We start from the raw sequence: 16,212 nt of genomic DNA on the forward strand, positions 1-16,212 counted from the left end.
GGAGGGGCAGAGGGAGAGAGAGAGAATCCCAAGGAGGCCCCCACTGTTAGCGGGTCTTGATCATGACCTGAGCAGAAATCAAGAGTCAGACCTTAAGTGACTAAGCCACCCGGTGCCCCAACACACAACTGCCTTTCAATGTGTGTGTTTCTGCCAATTTGTCGGGATGAGACTGAGGGTCCAACACACAGAGTCGGTTGATGGAGCACCCAGCTCCCCAGGGTTAGGCAGAGTCATGTTCACCCTGCTCCCAGATGTCCACTGATTCATTGAAGCAACTTGACTTTTAGGATCAGTGGCTCATTGGATTGACTTGGAGGTGTGACGAAAGCATCTACAGCCTTGGGGGTCTCACAGTGCAAGTGCAGCACTTAAGTCAGAGGAGAAAATTGAGTAAAATCCTGGAGGCAACTTGGATTCTCCTCCTAGGAGAATTCTAGGAATGAAAGGCTTCCTGGCTAAATAGGGGGTTTCCCTGTCAGCTACGCTGGCAAGTACGAAGCTGAATTACACACCTTCCGGGGGGGGGGGGGGCTGTTATCCAGGGACCTGGCCGCTCTGGTTCCCATCACAGCTCACAGGAGGGGCACCCACCCACGGGGGACCCTGTGTCAGGCCTTTCTTCTTCTTTCTCTCTAGGCCTCAGTTTCCCCATTCCATGAGGCACAAGATGGAAACCCAGGACAAGCACAGATGGGTTCAGTGGCCTTTCAGTAATACTCCAGCTCTCTCTTGAACATTCTGCACCAAATTCCCTATCTGGCAACAGAGACTGTCGTTGGGAGCTGAGGAGTGGCCTTTCTAGACCGTCTCACCCCCATTCAGCCTTGGCATCTAGCCTGGGGGAGCTGAGGTGACTACAGGGGTGAATACGGGCTGGACTCTGAAGCCAGACAGCCCAGGATCAGAACCTTGACTTTCTTAAGACTGAGAGAGGGTTGGCCCACCCTGTGGTCTCCATGCCTGGCCCAGATACTCAGGCCTCAAGGGATGAGGGGGCATATCCGGCAGTCTTTTGTTCAGGCTCTAACCATCCTGCTGCTGTGGGTCAGGAAGAGGTTGTACTGGAGAGAGGAGACCACCAGCCAGCCATGTGACCTTGCCCAGGGTCTTCACCCATCTGAACCTCATTTTCCTATTCTGTGAAATGGGTATTATAGTCTGGTCTACAGGCTTGCCAATTAGATTGGAAATGACATACCTATGATGCCTAGTACTCAGTAGTTCTGGATAATAAGCAGGCTTAATCATGATTTACCACTTGGTGGAGGATTGTCATCTGGGTGCCTAGGAGTTTGACCCAGGGAAGCTCTGCCCTCGGTATCTGGGCTGCTGCCTTCAGGCCCATGAAGGGAGACTCCCTAGGCCTCAGCCCAAAACAGCGACCAGTGAGTGCAGGCAGAGGCAGGCAGCTGCAGGCACAGCACAGAGCCAGCACCCACTCCTGGCAAAAATGAATCATCACTGAGGAAACCTGGCCCAAATGCCCCTGGCCCCAGGGGGAGGGTCGGTTTTAAAGCAGCTTCAGTTTGGGCAGGGACTTGGGCCCTGGACCCCCCACCCCCACCCCTCCCCAGCTGCTCTAGCTCACTCTGCATCGTGTTCAGGGTGCTGCACCAGACCATCTGGAGCTGATGCCCCTCCAGCCCCTTGTGAAAACCGCATGCTTCTCTGTTAGGTGGGTTTTGGAGCATTGGTGGTTGTTTTCCAGTTCTCTGGGTTTGCTTCCAAGAGGGCTTTCTGTTGTGATTTATTTTTTAACAGTTTACTGAGGTATAATCGACACAACTCTCCCATCCCCCCAAATCCACCATGCTTTCAGGAGCCCCAACAGAAGCAAAACAGGGTAGCCCCTGGCAGGGGACGATGGTGTGCATGTCCCAACCCACCCCAGCTCTATTCTGACAGGTCATTTCACACCCCAGCCCACCTCCTGCTCCGTGGACGTCAAAGCCAGTGCCCTACCCTAAATGTGGTGGGCCAGGTGGGGGTCGGTCTGATGAGGAACTCCACACGTGGTGTAAGCCAGGAGGCTTGAGCAGAGAGTGGACCACAGGGCAGGGAGGCCCGAGGGGTCCCTGAGGGCACCACCAAAAACAGGACAGGGCCAGGACTGCCAGACAGACCGACCTCCCAAAGATGAAAGTTGGAATGTTTTGTGGACTTTCACAATTTTAAATATGGGCTCAACACTTTATAACTTTTTAGTTGGGGTTTTAATAAACATGGAGGGGGGAAATGCACATTGTCTGAACTTCCTTTCAAAGAAGAAGGGACTGCATAAAACTGGGCCTTAGGCCTCTGCGGACACCTCAGTATCTCTCCAAGAAGGACCCCGGGTCATTGTCCCAAAACCACGAGGGAGAGGGGGTCCCGATCGCGAGCGCGCGCCCAGAACTCTGCGCCCCCAGCCCTCCCTTCTCTTCCTCTCGCTCTGGCCCCACCGCCCGCAGGTCGCACCAATGGCAGCTCGGCCTCGGCCCTCTCGCACTTGGAACTTTGAAGCGCCCAGCGTGCAAGGTCAGTGGCTTTCCTCCGGAAGAGCGCAGAAGGGTAGTCCACGCGCGGCCGGAACGTGGAGGGAGGGGGCCCCAAGCGCCAGAGGTGCCGGCCGCTGCGCTCCCCGCTCCTGCCCAGAAGGGCCGCCGCGCGCCTGCTCCCCGATTCCCCAGTCGCTCCCCACCCCCCCCCCCCCCCCCCCACGCCGGTCTCCCTCACAGCAATCAGTTCCCCGTCTGGCCGCTGCCCGAGACCGGGTCCCGCGCCCAGCACCGGCCTGAGGCCCCGCGAGCTCCGGGAGGCGGAGCCGAGAACCGGCGCGGGCGGCGACGGCAAGAGGCGCCGCGGGGGCGGGCCGGGGGCGGGGCGGGGCGGGGCGGCGGCGGACTGCGGAGACGCGGCGGCGCGCGGGGCGGCGCAGAGCGTTCTCGGCGCGGCGCGGCGCGGAGCAGAGCGGCCGGCGGCGGGCCGCAGGGGGCGCGGGCTGCGGCCGGGGCCGGAGCCGAGCCGGGGTCGGGCCCGGGGAGCCGGAGCCGGGGCTGGGCGGAGAGCAGCCATGGCGCCGCGCAGGGCCGGGGCCCGCGCCGCTGCGGGCGGCCTGGGCGCCGAGTAGCCGGGCCGGGCCGGAGCGCGGGCGGCGGCGGCGGAGGAGGCAGCTGCGCCCGCGCCCCCCCGCCCTCCCAGGCCCCGCGCCCCGCGCCCGGGCCGCCGGCGATGGTGACACATGCGGCGGCGGCGCGCCGGCGGCAGGACCATGGTTGAGCGCGCCAGCAAGTTCGTGCTGGTGGTGGCGGGCTCAGCGTGCTTCATGCTCATCCTGTACCAGTACGCGGGCCCGGGACTGAGCCTGGGCGCGCCCGGCGGCCGCGCGCCGCCCGACGACCTGGACCTCTTCCCCACGCCCGACCCGCACTACGAGAAGAAGTACTACTTCCCGGTGCGCGAGCTGGAGCGCTCGCTGCGCTTCGACATGAAGGGCGACGACGTGATCGTCTTCCTGCATATCCAGAAGACCGGTGGCACCACCTTCGGCCGCCACCTCGTGCAGAACGTGCGCCTTGAGGTGCCCTGCGACTGCCGGCCCGGCCAGAAGAAGTGCACCTGCTACCGGCCCAACCGCCGCGAGACCTGGCTCTTCTCTCGCTTCTCTACGGGCTGGAGCTGTGGGCTGCATGCCGACTGGACCGAGCTCACCAACTGCGTGCCCGGTGTGCTGGACCGTCGCGACCCCGCCGCGCTGCGCACGCCCAGGTGAGCGGCCGGGTCCCAGCTTGCGGCTGCAGCCCCGGGCCATGCCCCCGCCGGGTTGTCCTGGGCCCGCACTGCCCTCGCCGTCCCCCCTCTCCTGTCCTCCCCGCGGGCCGCTTGTGGACCCCCTCCCGACCTGCTGGGAGCCCAAGGCTCCCAGTTGGTCCTCTGCAGCCCGGCCCGTAGTCACCCTGCCCTCTATTCTCACCTTCTCCGCGTCGCCTCTCTACTTTTTTCCTCCACCGCTCCCGCCCCGCCGGCTGCGCATAGCCTCGGTTTCCCTCGGGTCACTGGCCATTGCCCTGGGGATATCACTTGCCTTGCACCGCGGGCCAGTGTATAATCTGGCTCTCCCCAGCAGCGGGTCCAGGCTGGCCTTGCGTGGGTCGGGTGGGAAAGTGGGTTCCTTGGTGTGTGTAGCCCACCTGCAGTGTTTGCTTACCATGGCCGCTCGCATACCCAAAGCAGAAGTGAGATAAGTGAAGTGCCTTTCCGCCTGCACCTGTGAGCCCCCCAGCCCCCCAACCTGCCTTGAGAGAGCTGGGGAGGAGCTGCCAGGGAAGGGGGTTGGCTCTGCCTGCCGGTGTGTGCAGGTAGAACAAAGGCCTGAGTGTGACCTGGGGCTGGGGGCGGGGAGGAGGCAGTGCTGCCTGTGCTCACAGTTGGGCCAGAACCAGTTGGCAGCTCCCTCCAAAAGAGGAGTGCAAAGGAACAGCTAGGTTAGGGGAGCTGAGTTGGTCAGGGGGACCTGTACAGCCACATACTTTGCTTGGGAGCCCCCCATTTCTGTGGAGGTTAGAGGCACAGGGCTGACCTCTGGGGGACAGCTTTCCTGCTGAGTACACTGTAGCCACAACCCTGGAGGCCAGGCTGGGTTTCCAGTGCTTAAAATTTGACTTCTCTTCCTCCAGCTCATATTGGTGCCCTAGGGGCCTTTTCCCCAAGACGTCTGGGCTGGGGAAGGCCGGGAGTGAGATCTTGTTGCCTTGCCTGCCTTTTGTTTATCTTCCATATTTGCCTCAGGACTGCACTTACAGACAGGCTGGGGGTAGGATAGCTTCTGTGACCTCTGTAAATCATGTTTGTTGGCATACTTTTGGGTCAGGAGGATGCAGGGTCCCTGGTGTGTTTGGAGGATAAAGGTTGGGTATCTCACGAGTCCAGAGCTGAACGTGGTCCATGGCATTGCTCTCCTGTTCAGTTCTTCAGTCCTTTTCATGTGGTCTTTCCTGGACTGTGAGGAAATGAGGGCCCTAGAGCTGAGGGCACAGGTCGTCTTACTTTGCCTTGGCTGCCCCATCCCCTGCTCCTAGCAGCTCGGAACCTGAGAGGTGATGTTCCAGGTCTCTTAAGGCCCCAGTGGTTACAAATCTACCATTCCAAAGCCCTTAAATCCTTGCTTCCTGTACAGCACTTGGTGTGCTTTCCTGGTGTGATCCAGCCACTCTGTACTAGACTGAGCCAGGTCTGGGGTTGACACACCAGGGCTGTAGGCTCTAAGAACTAGGCACTGACCAAGCCACATAGGCCTCCTCCTTTTCTGCAGGAGTGAGGATGGGGGTGGGCACCATCCTGTCTGCTAGAGGGAATTAGCTTGGGCGAACCCCAGAGGGGACAGTGTGCAGAACCTGTTCTGGGGGCTGCCTAGAGGCGTGAATCCAGTTTGTACAACCGGACGCCCTTCCTGCAGCCTGTCTCCTGAGGCTGTTTCCCTTCAGGTCACCAGGATGAAGGGCCCCTGACCTCCCTTCTCTGGAGTCTGTCCACCAGAGCAGGAGGCCCAGCCACCCTTCCAGACAAGAGTGGGGGGACCAAGTGGAGCAGATGGGGCCCCCCAGGTGCTGCATGAGGGAGGCCCAGCACCACCCCACTCAGGGTGGGTGTCTGAGCAAGAATAGAAAAAGCCGTGCCTAGTCAGCCTATGCCTCTTGCTGTGGTGGGCTGCCAGCCCCTCTGCCTAGAAGTTGCTGAGCTCAGCAGCATGATGGCCCAGTGGAGGAGGGGTTTCCGGGGTTCGCGGGAGGCCTCCCTCTGCTGTCCACTCTGGAGTGGGCTGTGGTGTGAGGCAGGTGACAGAGCATCGTTTTCTGTGTGCTCTCCCCCCCTTCATTTCTGTTCCAGGCGCTAGGTAGATTGCTTTTTTAATGAGCTTCCCTGAAAGGCCAGGGTAATCTTGGCTTTGTGCATTTACAAGCCCATCCAACTGAGGTTCACTTGCTGAGTGTTCCCCTCCTCTGGAGCTGGACCAAGGTACTTCGAAGGTCAGCATGCAGTTCTCCCATCTGCCCCCCGACCCCCGGCCCAGCACCTCTCTGGATGAATTCGTCAGTGCCCAGATTCTGTGGGATCTCTGGTTTCGGGAGCTCCAGATTTCACCCTCACCCTCCTTCCAGCAGGCTACGGCTTGCCTTCCCCATGGCCCTGAGGGTGCTGGAGTGACCACATGGCTGGTTAACTGGAGGGGGGGGAGCCTCCAAGAGCTGCCCTGACAGGTCCCTGGGTGTCTGGGCCTAGGGTGAGGACCCTTCCTTTCTCCCTGGGTTCCAGGGCCAAGCATGTTGCAGGGCTTGGATGAATGCCTCCCCGCCATGAGGTGTGCTTCTAGAAACTCTGCCAAGCCTCTTGCAGCTCCTGGTGCTAGTGTCTGCAGTATTTGGGGGCCTAGAAGAGGCAGGCCTTGTGGCTCAGGGAAGTGGGGGTTTCTACGGCTCTAGAACTGCCCCATCACACGGTGTCAGCCTCGGGGGTTCTAAGCTGGGCAGGTGTTGAGGTGACAGACTTCAAGGTGAGGAAACACACCTTCCCAGAATACAGTTTTCAATTTCTAACAGTGGTCAGTGCTTCCTGAGTTAAAAGAGGAAAAGGCATATGAGCCAAGTGTCTGTAGGTCCCTCTTATGTCCTATGTCCACTGAGGGGGCTGCCACACCTGACCTGCTAGCATCAGCCAATGTGCTTGAAAGCCACCCTCCCCCCCCCCCCCCCCCCCCGCCCCACTCCAGGAAGCACTGACCTTGGAGCAGCGCAACAGGCAGGTATTCAACTGCTGCCAGGGGCCACTTTGATTAGAGTCTCAGCACCCCATGCTCCTGTGTCGCTTCAGAGACTCGCAGAAGTGCTCCTAAGAGCCAGAATGTCTCTCCTACCTCTCCCCATGTGCCTGAAGGGGACAGTCAGGGCCTTGCCTGGATTGCCCCAGAAATGTTCCTGAAATTGTGGAGGCTTCATTTGGAGCCCCCTTGGGCATTTGGGTCCCGAGTATGACTTCCAGGCCACCTCCCTGGCTCAGCCAGGCCCTCTGTGCAGCAGTCCCCCACCCCCACCCCAGGAGCCCCTGGTGGGCTCCCTGCAATCTATAATGTTGCCATGTAGAAGCAGCATTGGTAGCCTGTGTCCTCTTAGCCCTGGTCACCCACCCTCCACTCTCCTGAATTCCTATCTGTGTTCCAGAAATCTGCTGTCAACTCAGCCTTTGCTACCTTGTGCCCCAGCATGCTGTGCTCTCTGCCCACTGCTGCTGGGTCCTCCTCTCCCTTCAGCCTCAGCTCTGCTGTCCCTTTCTCCAGGAAGCCTTCGCTGCCAGCACCCTGCTGCCTTAGATGCCACTGGCCATCCTTCATCTGCTATGCTGGCATGTCCACAGCACATTGGCACTGGCCAGATGACGAGTGGGTACTGCCCACGTGTTGGTACCAACTAGAATGTTCTCTTCCTGGTCCCACACCCTCTGCAGGAGCTGTGCCCTTCCATGAGTCTTTTAGTGAATCAGGTTCAAGTCAGCCTTGAGTACAGTGCCGGTCCCACAGGGCTTCAGGGGCCCTCAGTGGGCCCAGCCAGCTTGGGCAGACTTAAGATTGGGCATTTCTGTGACACTTCTTTCTGTGGCACTCCACACCCAACTTGCCTTCACAGTTACTTTCTTACGTGCGATCAAGGGACAAAACCCACATTTGCCTACAGCAGGACAGATGTTAACCAGAGCCCATGACTAGGACCCATATATAGGGCCTAGCCCCCTAGGGGACCTGGATAGACTGTCATCATGGCCTGAATCACCTGCGGAGGCCTTGCCTGGAGATGAAGGGAATCTGAGATCAAGACGTTCAGAATTAGGGGGTGCCCAGGTGGTTCAGTCAGTCAGGTGTCGACTTTTGATTTACTCTTGATCTCAGCTAATGGTCATGATCTCACAGTTCGTGAGTTCGAGCCCCACATTGGACTCTGCCGACAGCATGGAGCCTGCTTAGGATTCTCTCCCTCCCTCCCTGCCCCTCTCCTGCACGGATGCACCCCTGTGCTCGCCCTCTCTCCATCTTTCTCTCTTTCAAAATAAATTAATAAACATTAAAAAAGAAAAGATGTTCAGAATTAGATTTTCATTCATATTCAAAACAAAACTTTTTAGGCAAATGCATGAGAAGGCAAATTTTTAAATAGCTTACTGATGATTATTTTAAATGGTTCTTCAGTTTGTAGAATTCTCTCTGTAACTCGTATTTTCTTTAAAGCACCTGAGAGTTGCAAGACCAGGGCTTCCTGTCCTTTTAGGTACCTCACTTGTAAAACCTGGGGCTGTGTAGAGTGGGTTGGCCCACTGTACTGTGGCGGGGCCTGCTCTGCTGTGGGGACTGTCGCTCCTGGGTCAGAGAGCCCTGGGGACAGTGGCCCAGCTCCCGCCCCTGGGGCCTGTGAGGCTCCTTGTCTTTTTCTTTCTTTCTCCGTTGGAGGTCTGAGAGGTTTGCTGCTGATCTTGAGGAGTAGCAGGTGATCAGGTCAGGGTGGTTGGGGGGCTTGGTTTTGTCATCCTTAAAGGACCTGGAGTCTTTTTGTTTCACATCTCATGGTTTTGTTGTTGTTGTAATGACTGTGTGATAATTGAGAGAAAAACATAAAAGAGAAAAAGTAAACTCACTGTATTCCTCACGCACATCTTTTTTTTTTTACACTGTAATTGAAACCATAATATAAATTTTCTATAAATGTTGTTTTTTGTTATTAAAAATTTACTATGTTAGTAGCTGCAGGTGACACCCCCCCCCCCCCAAGCCGGGTGTGTTGTTAGTCCTGCTCTGTCGTTAAATGTGCAGATTTCCTGTCTCTGGCTCCTGTAAGTAATGCTGTAGTGGGTGTCGTTGTGTGCAAATGTTTTGCGTAGCTCTGATTTCCTTTGTAAATTCCTAGGAGTGGAATTTCTGAGTTGAATGATCTGCAGGTTTAAATGCTCTCAGCATAAACATTAGGTTACTTTTCGGAAAGTCTGCCCTTACCATGTTGCCGCATGTGGTATTTGAGTGCCCGCTTGAGCAGCACCTTGGTTGGTATTGGATATCGTTGTGGGTGTGAAAAGAGTTTACTTTTTTAAACCAGCAAAATGTGTCTATCTGTGGTTTTTATCTCAAAGCCCTGCTTGGTGCATGCACTCTTGGGGGTTGGGGAGGGGTCATGTCCAGTCTCCCCAAACACCTGCTCATCTGGCCACAGCTGTTGGCTTCAGCCCCTGCTGGGAGAGCCAGGTGCAGCTCTGACATCTGGGGTCTGAAGGAAAGGCGTGGTGGGCTCTGGGGACCCAAATCCAAGGAAGCCAGAGTCCAGAGAGGGAAGGGTGCAGATAGGCTAGCTCTTGTCCCCCAAGCACTGGGTGGCTTCTTGGAATGGGTCATCTTATGCGGCCCACCACCCCAATAATGCAGGTATCTGATGATTGTCTCAGTTTTCCACATAAGGAAGTCAAGGCCCAAGAAAGTTGGGGAACTTGCAGAGTCCCTCAGCCTGCAGAGCCAGGAGCTGATGCTGAGATGTCTGTTCCGAAGCCTGTGTGTCCCGCTCCACCCCACCCCCAGGCGGGAAGACTGTCTTTGGGTGAGAACAATAGCCAGCAGTTCAGTCAGACCAGCCAGGTTCAGCACATGCGGCTCCCCAGACCCAGAGCAGACACAGGCAATTTCACAGGCAGACCTGTGTCGTTAGTTTACTGGAAAACATCTGGTGGCCTTCACCAGAGTAGCAGCAAGACAAGAATCAGGCCGCATCCTCTTGGCTCCAGCAAGGGAGAGCCGATGCTGGCACTGCTGGCAGCACTCGGGGGGGGGGGGGGGGGGGGGGGGGGGGGGGGAGGGCCCGGGGGGCCCCAGCGCAGCCCGGCCAGTGGGCCCGCCCCCACCCCCACCCAGTGCCCGTTGCAGGTTGTTCCCAGGTGGTCGTGAGGGCCCGCAGCCAGCAGCCCGCCACCTGGGCCTGCTGGAGAGGTGGTGTGATTCCGGCCAGGATTCAGTTCAGCTGGTCTTTGGAGAGGATGGGAAGCGGGAAGGGCACTCAGGCTCCCTCCCAAGAAGATGGTTTCTGAGTACTTCTCCTCAGCAATTACCGATAACCATGTGGACGCTTCTCATTGGCAGCCCTGCTCTCCTCTTCCTTGAGGTCTGCACGTCAGCCTCACTTGCCAGCACTCACAGCTGAGGAGATGTGTTTGCAGGAAAGTTATCTCTCCAGACTCTCGTTCTTGCCTCTTCCGGAACTCCATTGACTCCTTCTCTTCCTGTTAAGCTTTTGCTCTCTGTTTGGGTTGCCAGGGGTGAGATGCTGTCCCAGCTACAGAAAGACAGACAGGGGCCCAGGCGTTAGGGTCCAATCTGCCCCTGGATGTAGGCCTCACTTTCTGCCTATGGGACTTGTGGTCTCATTTCTCTGCTCCTCCCTAGGTAAAATGCCCCCTCCCTGGTGTGGCTGTGTTCCAAGTCTCTAGCTGGCAGGGCTTGCTATTCTGGAAGTGTGGCATGCACATACCCATCCACCAGAGAGTTACTGTGCTAATCCCGGGCTGCGGGACCTGGGCAGACGTTAGAGGATGTCTGTGTCAGGCAGGCGGGCGGTGGGCATGGGCTGTCCAGCCGCTGATGACCACACACACACACACACACGCACACGTCCTGCCGTGGCCTGGGCCTAGGGCCTGTTTGCTTTGATGAGGGAACAGAAGCCAGCCAGGCGTCCTTTCTGTCCCACAGCTACAGCTGCCTCTGGCCAGACTCCGGCCAGCCAGCAGCCCTTCCCTGCAGTGTTGACTGCTTTCCACCACTCTTGAGGCTCCCTCCCGAGTGGCCGGACCGCTCAGAGACCTCACCCCCTGTTGGTCCATTCATTCACTCAGCCAGCCATGCTGGGGCTGCAGCCTCAGTTCACCAGGGCCACCTGTGGGGACTGATACACCGAGTTCCACATGGCCACTGCAGGACCTTATGGGCCCTCTCTATGTAGATGGGTCTCTGAGGCCGCAGGGGAGGATGGGCACATGTGGGGACATGCTCTTGGATTCCTTTCATGCAGCCCAGGAAGCAGCCAGGGGCCTCTGGAGAGAACTGGAAGAGGAGAGAGGAGTCCCCTGGGCAGCCTCTTTCACCTTGGGTCTGAGCCAGTGGGTCTCGTGGGCACAGCGAAACATCTCTGTGAGATTGTTTCTGCATCTCAAAAACAGGCATATGGAGTTTGTTGTTTGGTTCTGTAGAAGAACCAGGGACTTGTCATCCGTGACCTCCTGTGGCCACACGGTTCATCCAGCCCCAGATTGTGTTCGTGTCTTGTTGGAGCTGTGGTCACTCTAACCCCTTAGATTCTGTGATCCCGGGTGGGACACAGGCCTCATGGCCCAGGAGTGGGGCCCAGTTCCTCGTCTATAAAGTGGAGTGTCGGTGGCTTGCCACAGCACAGCATGAGGCTAGCTGTGGTGTCAGGGCCGTGGTGGTGGGGCTCTGGGGAGAGGCAGCCCCCGACAGCCATGCATCCAGCCTTTCTGTGAGGGCCACATGTGAGCAGCACAGCTGCCTCCGCGTGTTTACACGGGCAACGTTAAAAGACCCACGCGGGGGGAGGGGCAGGCGTCGCAGCAAATCAATAATTGTCTGGAAAGATAGTAACTCGAGAGATTAAAACTCTGGGGCTAATTGTTTATAAAGCTGTGGAGTCAAAGGAGGTCAATGGCTAGGCAGGAGCTGGGGACCCAGGTGTCTCTGGAGACTGATGCACCAGGGTGGACACTTGGACATCTGACCTCTTGAGTGACACCAGTCTGGAACCTGCATACACCCAGAACTCTCTGAGCCTCGTTTTCCTTGCCTGCCTGGGCGTGGCAAGAGGCCGCGGACGAGCCAGACCCCAGCAGATAGCCAGCTCCGGAAGCTTCTCACCGCCCACCATGGCACATAAGGATGGAGGCTGTCCACAGGCAGCCCAGCAGCAAAGAAGCCAGCTGGGAGGAAACAGCTCAAAGCAGATGGGAGAGCAGTAACAGCAGGCTGCCAGGGTGGACAGCAGAACAAGGGTGGGGGCTCAGGCTTAGAGCCAGACCAGCTGGGTCAAATCCCAGTTCTGCCACTCACAGGCTGTGTGACCTCTGTGCCTCGGTTCCCCCTTCTGTAAAATGGGCATAGTGACAGTACCTGCCTCAGAGGTGAGTACTTGGAACTGTGCCTGGTGCTGGAGACTTTTTTTATAAGAGGCCACGGTGCATCCCCTCTCTCTGGGGTTAGGGAAGGGGTCCTTCAGGACCAGCTAGGTTTTCGGCTCCTGTCTGGGTCAGCTTGAGGGCCGGCAGGGGGCTTCCTTACAGCATCTGTGGTCTAGGTAGCTAGGGTCCCAGTATCTGGGACAGCCACCAAGTATCACTGGCCTTCTGATGTGAAAACCTGAGATGTGCTGTGCCTCAGCCATGAGGGTCCCCTGCTCACCCCGGGCTGTAGCATTGGGGACCATCCTGTTCCTTCCCATCAAGGGCTTTGCCGAGCTTGCTCCCTGGATGTCCAGAAAGCCCCCGCCCCCGTTCCACAGCCCGGACACAAGTGGCACTGTAATCATGGCCTGTGGGAACAGTGCAGACTGGCCCTGCTGTCTGCGGCTTGTGTCAGCAGCAGCTCGCCTGACTGTTCCTTTGAGAACCCTCAACACGCAGCCTGGAGCTGCTTGCTCAGTGACAAGGGCAGGAATGAGGGTGGGGGGGACTGTGGCCAAGCACAGAGAGGCCTACCTGCCTCCTGGAGAATCCAAGGGATGTGGTAGTTCTTCCCCCTCACTGGACCCCCATCTGTCCTGCGCCTGGGCTGTGCTGCTGACCCACAGGCGTTGACGGGTATGATGTGGCAGGCTCATGTTTTGACTTGGTGGTGGCTGTGATCTGTGTCACCGGCACCCCTGTCCTCACTGCAGGCTGAGAGTTGAACAGGGGTCCCAAGGGAGCCCTGCTGTGGCTCCTGGCTGCCACCCACCCCCGTCACTACCATCTGCATTTCATGCTTTTCAGCACGCTTTCTTATACTTTCACTGCAGATGTGTATCCCTTGAACAGCACGTAGGGCTGTTGACGCACTTTCCAGAACCCGCATCAGACTGTACTTGACCTTCTGCAACTTGCTTTCTACTTGATTTCTGAAGAAATCTCATCCTTGTTGTTGAGATTTATCCACGTTGGTCCATGACATGCATATTTAATTCATCGACTGCTGGATTTAACATCGAGTTTGTCTAGACACATCTCTTTTTCTCCCGTGCTTTGTTGCAGACAGGAGTAGCATCTCACAGGCCAGGTGGCAGTGGCCAGGCCTGGCCACCCTTCCTCACATGTCCCTAGGAGTGGGCTGGAAGGCAGGTGGTCCGCCCTCAGCCCTCTTAGAGATGACTGCTGCTGTCCAGACTGGCTCCTCAGACCCCCCAGCACCATGCCTGAGGTTCCCCACCATGGGGCCTGTAAGACACGGTCCTCTTTGCCAGGCCAGCAGCTGTGAGCTGGACGGCTGTGGTCCTAGCACATGTACCCGTGACTGGTGAGACGGGCATTCTGTTACGTGGCAGGTTTCCTCCCTGCCATCTACCTATTTGTGTCCCCAGGCTGTTTTCTGCCCTGAGGGATGCTTTGTCTTCTTAGTGTATCCTAGTTTGAAGCCCTGTGCATGGTGTGTTGGCCAGACCTCTCCTTCTAACTGTCCTTCCACACTGCCTATGGTCCTGGGCATTTGGTTTACTGATGCACAGGTGCGGGCCAGGTGGGCCTCTGTTCTGCAGCCAGTGGCACCAAGTGCACTTGCAGGGGAAGGAGGGAGTGTACCTTGTGACCTCTAAACGCCTCTGGGGCCGCTTGTGGTTGGAGCTCAGCCAGAAGCCCAGCAGACTGAGTAGATAGACAGATGGCCGGCTAACCAGCCATCCTTCCTGCAGCAGGAATACCCCCAGGGCCTTCCTTGGAAGCCCTCAGCAGCACCTCGCCAGTGGTGGTGGGAGCCCAGCCCAGAAGGCCAAACAAGTAGTCAGTCTTCCTGCCTGGCGTCTCACACCCATTGATCCTGGTTTGTTGGTTCCTGTGAGGTTGGATTGGAAAAAGGATCCTGCAGTCAAAAACGGAGCCTGGAGCCCCCTGCTCTGAAATCATGGGAGCCTCCTTCCCACACGATGGAAATCTAGGCAGGGCTTTCCTGGGGTGAGATCTACCTGTGTCACCCCGCAGCCTGGCCGAGGAGCCAGACATCACTGCCTCCAGCCTGGTGCCTAGTCCCATCTGCTGTAGCCACACACCAGAGCTACCTCTACATGGTTCTCCTCTGTAGGTGAGCTTCCTGCACCACCCCCCCTTGTCATCCCAGGGGCCTTGGAATGTTCCCCACGTGGCCCCAGCCCCTTATGTGCAGCATTTGCTCCTGGACCACGTCCCTAGTTGGCCCGGGAGGAGTGGCCCATAAATCATTGTCCATCTGAGAATTCACTCCTGCCACCGCAGGGCTCTTAGGGCCCCAAGAACAAACATGGTCAGCAGGTGAGCATCTCCCCTCTGAGTTATGAGCCTTAAAGCCTTAAGTGTAAATATTTACGTTTCTGGAGCATCGGTGTCCTTGGGAAAGGAGGAGCAGCAAACTCAAGTTTCACGTTTGCGTTACAGCAGCATGAGGCAGGATGGGGTATCATCTTGGAGCAGTAGGCAGGGGGCATTTTCTCTGGTTCACAGTCCCTGTGGGGAGAACTTGGCACCAGCAGCAGGAGGAAGTCCTCCAGCCAGATCGCAGCTAATGGAGCAGGGCTTGGGGAGGGGAAGTTGTTGTGCCGTGTGCAGCCTGCTTACAGGGCATACGCTGTGCTGGGGAGAGCGACGAGCAGGTGTCCTAGCCTGGAGGGCACAGCACAGAGTGACTGCGGCAACCTCCACACTCGCTCATGGCCAGGCCACTCTTGTTTATGCCTCGCTGTCAGGGGCTCCACTCGCAGATGAGGAAACTGGGGCTCAGAGAGCCTAAATAACTTGTCACCCAAGATCACACCTGGCAGAAGTGACATTCACACGCAGATCTGCGGCCACAGGGTTTCCTGTTGACCCCTCCCCACGATCCCCTCCCAGGAGGGAGAGCCAGGCGTCACCTGGGCACAGGATTCAAGCCCAACATGCTGCCTACCTATGGGGAAGCAGAGTGGCTGCTCCGAGGATCGGCTTTCCCAGGAGTCCAAGATGGTATAGTGGGGATTGAGGGCAGGTGGAACAGGGAGGGCACAGCAGACAACTTCCCAGGGGAGTCTGGAGGTTTCTTTTTTTTTTTTTTTTTCAACGTTTTTTATTTATTTTTGGGACAGAGAGAGACAGAGCATGAACGGGGGAGGGGCAGAGAGAGAGGGAGACACAGAATCGGAAACAGGCTCCAGGCTCTGAGCCATCAGCCCAGAGCCTGACACGGGGCTCGAACTCCCGGACCGCGAGATTGTGACCTGGCTGAAGTCGGACACTTAACCGACTGCGCCACCCAGGCACCCCATGGAGGTTTCTGATGTCACCTGTGAGGAGAGGCCCTGCCCAGGCAGGCACAAAGCAGGGGAGGAGGTGGGCCACTGCTTGAGTGTGTCTCCTGCCCTGCCTGGAGAGCCAAGGCCTCACCTGTCCTGCCTCAAACCCTGGCCACAGCCTCCTTCCTGCCCACCCCACTGAGCCTCGCCAGGGCCCCTCATCCCAAAGAGGAGCACAGACCCCCCCCCTCCTCTCTTCTTTTCCCTAATGGCAGGTGGACAGGCAAGCAGGTCTGGGCCTGGGGCCCCTCATCCCAAAGAGGAGCACAGACCACCACCCCCCCTTCTGTTCCCTCGTGGCAGGCAGACAGGCAAGCAGGTCTGGGCAGTATGTTTTACTGGCACAAGTCCAGACAGAAGACTGCTTGTTGGCCCACCGTCTGAGCCTGTGTAAGTTCAGGGCCTACCAAGTCCACCTTTAACTCCATTCTACCCAAGCAGTCAGGAAGCCCAGTCCTGTGAGTGGAAGTTTGTTCCTTTGCTTTCCTGGAAGCTGGGCTGACAGTGTGCCCAGTAGAAAACACCATTTTTTTTTTTTTTTTAGTTTATCCATTTTGAGAGAGAGTGCAAGCTAGGGAGGGACAGAGAGAGAGAGAGAGAATCCCAAGCAGGCTTCTTTCGCACTGTCAGCACAGAGCCCAGTGTGGGGCTTGTGAGATCA

At 57.6% G+C, this 16,212-nt stretch overlaps 1 protein-coding gene across 1 annotated transcript in view; it reads left to right on the forward strand.

Annotated features, from left to right (window-relative positions):
• The first annotated feature begins 3,150 nt into the window (after positions 1–3,150).
• HS6ST1 (heparan sulfate 6-O-sulfotransferase 1) overlaps positions 3,151–16,212 on the forward strand; it is a 46,588-nt gene continuing 33,526 nt past the window's right edge. The window contains exon 1 of the mRNA XM_043576426.1: positions 3,151–3,750. Coding sequence (XP_043432361.1) covers positions 3,224–3,750 — 527 coding nt within the window. The 5' untranslated portion in view covers positions 3,151–3,223. The remainder of the gene's footprint in view (positions 3,751–16,212) is intronic.

Source organism: Prionailurus bengalensis, chromosome C1 (assembly GCF_016509475.1).
Source record: "Prionailurus bengalensis isolate Pbe53 chromosome C1, Fcat_Pben_1.1_paternal_pri, whole genome shotgun sequence".
Classification (NCBI taxonomy): Eukaryota; Metazoa; Chordata; class Mammalia; order Carnivora; family Felidae; genus Prionailurus; species Prionailurus bengalensis.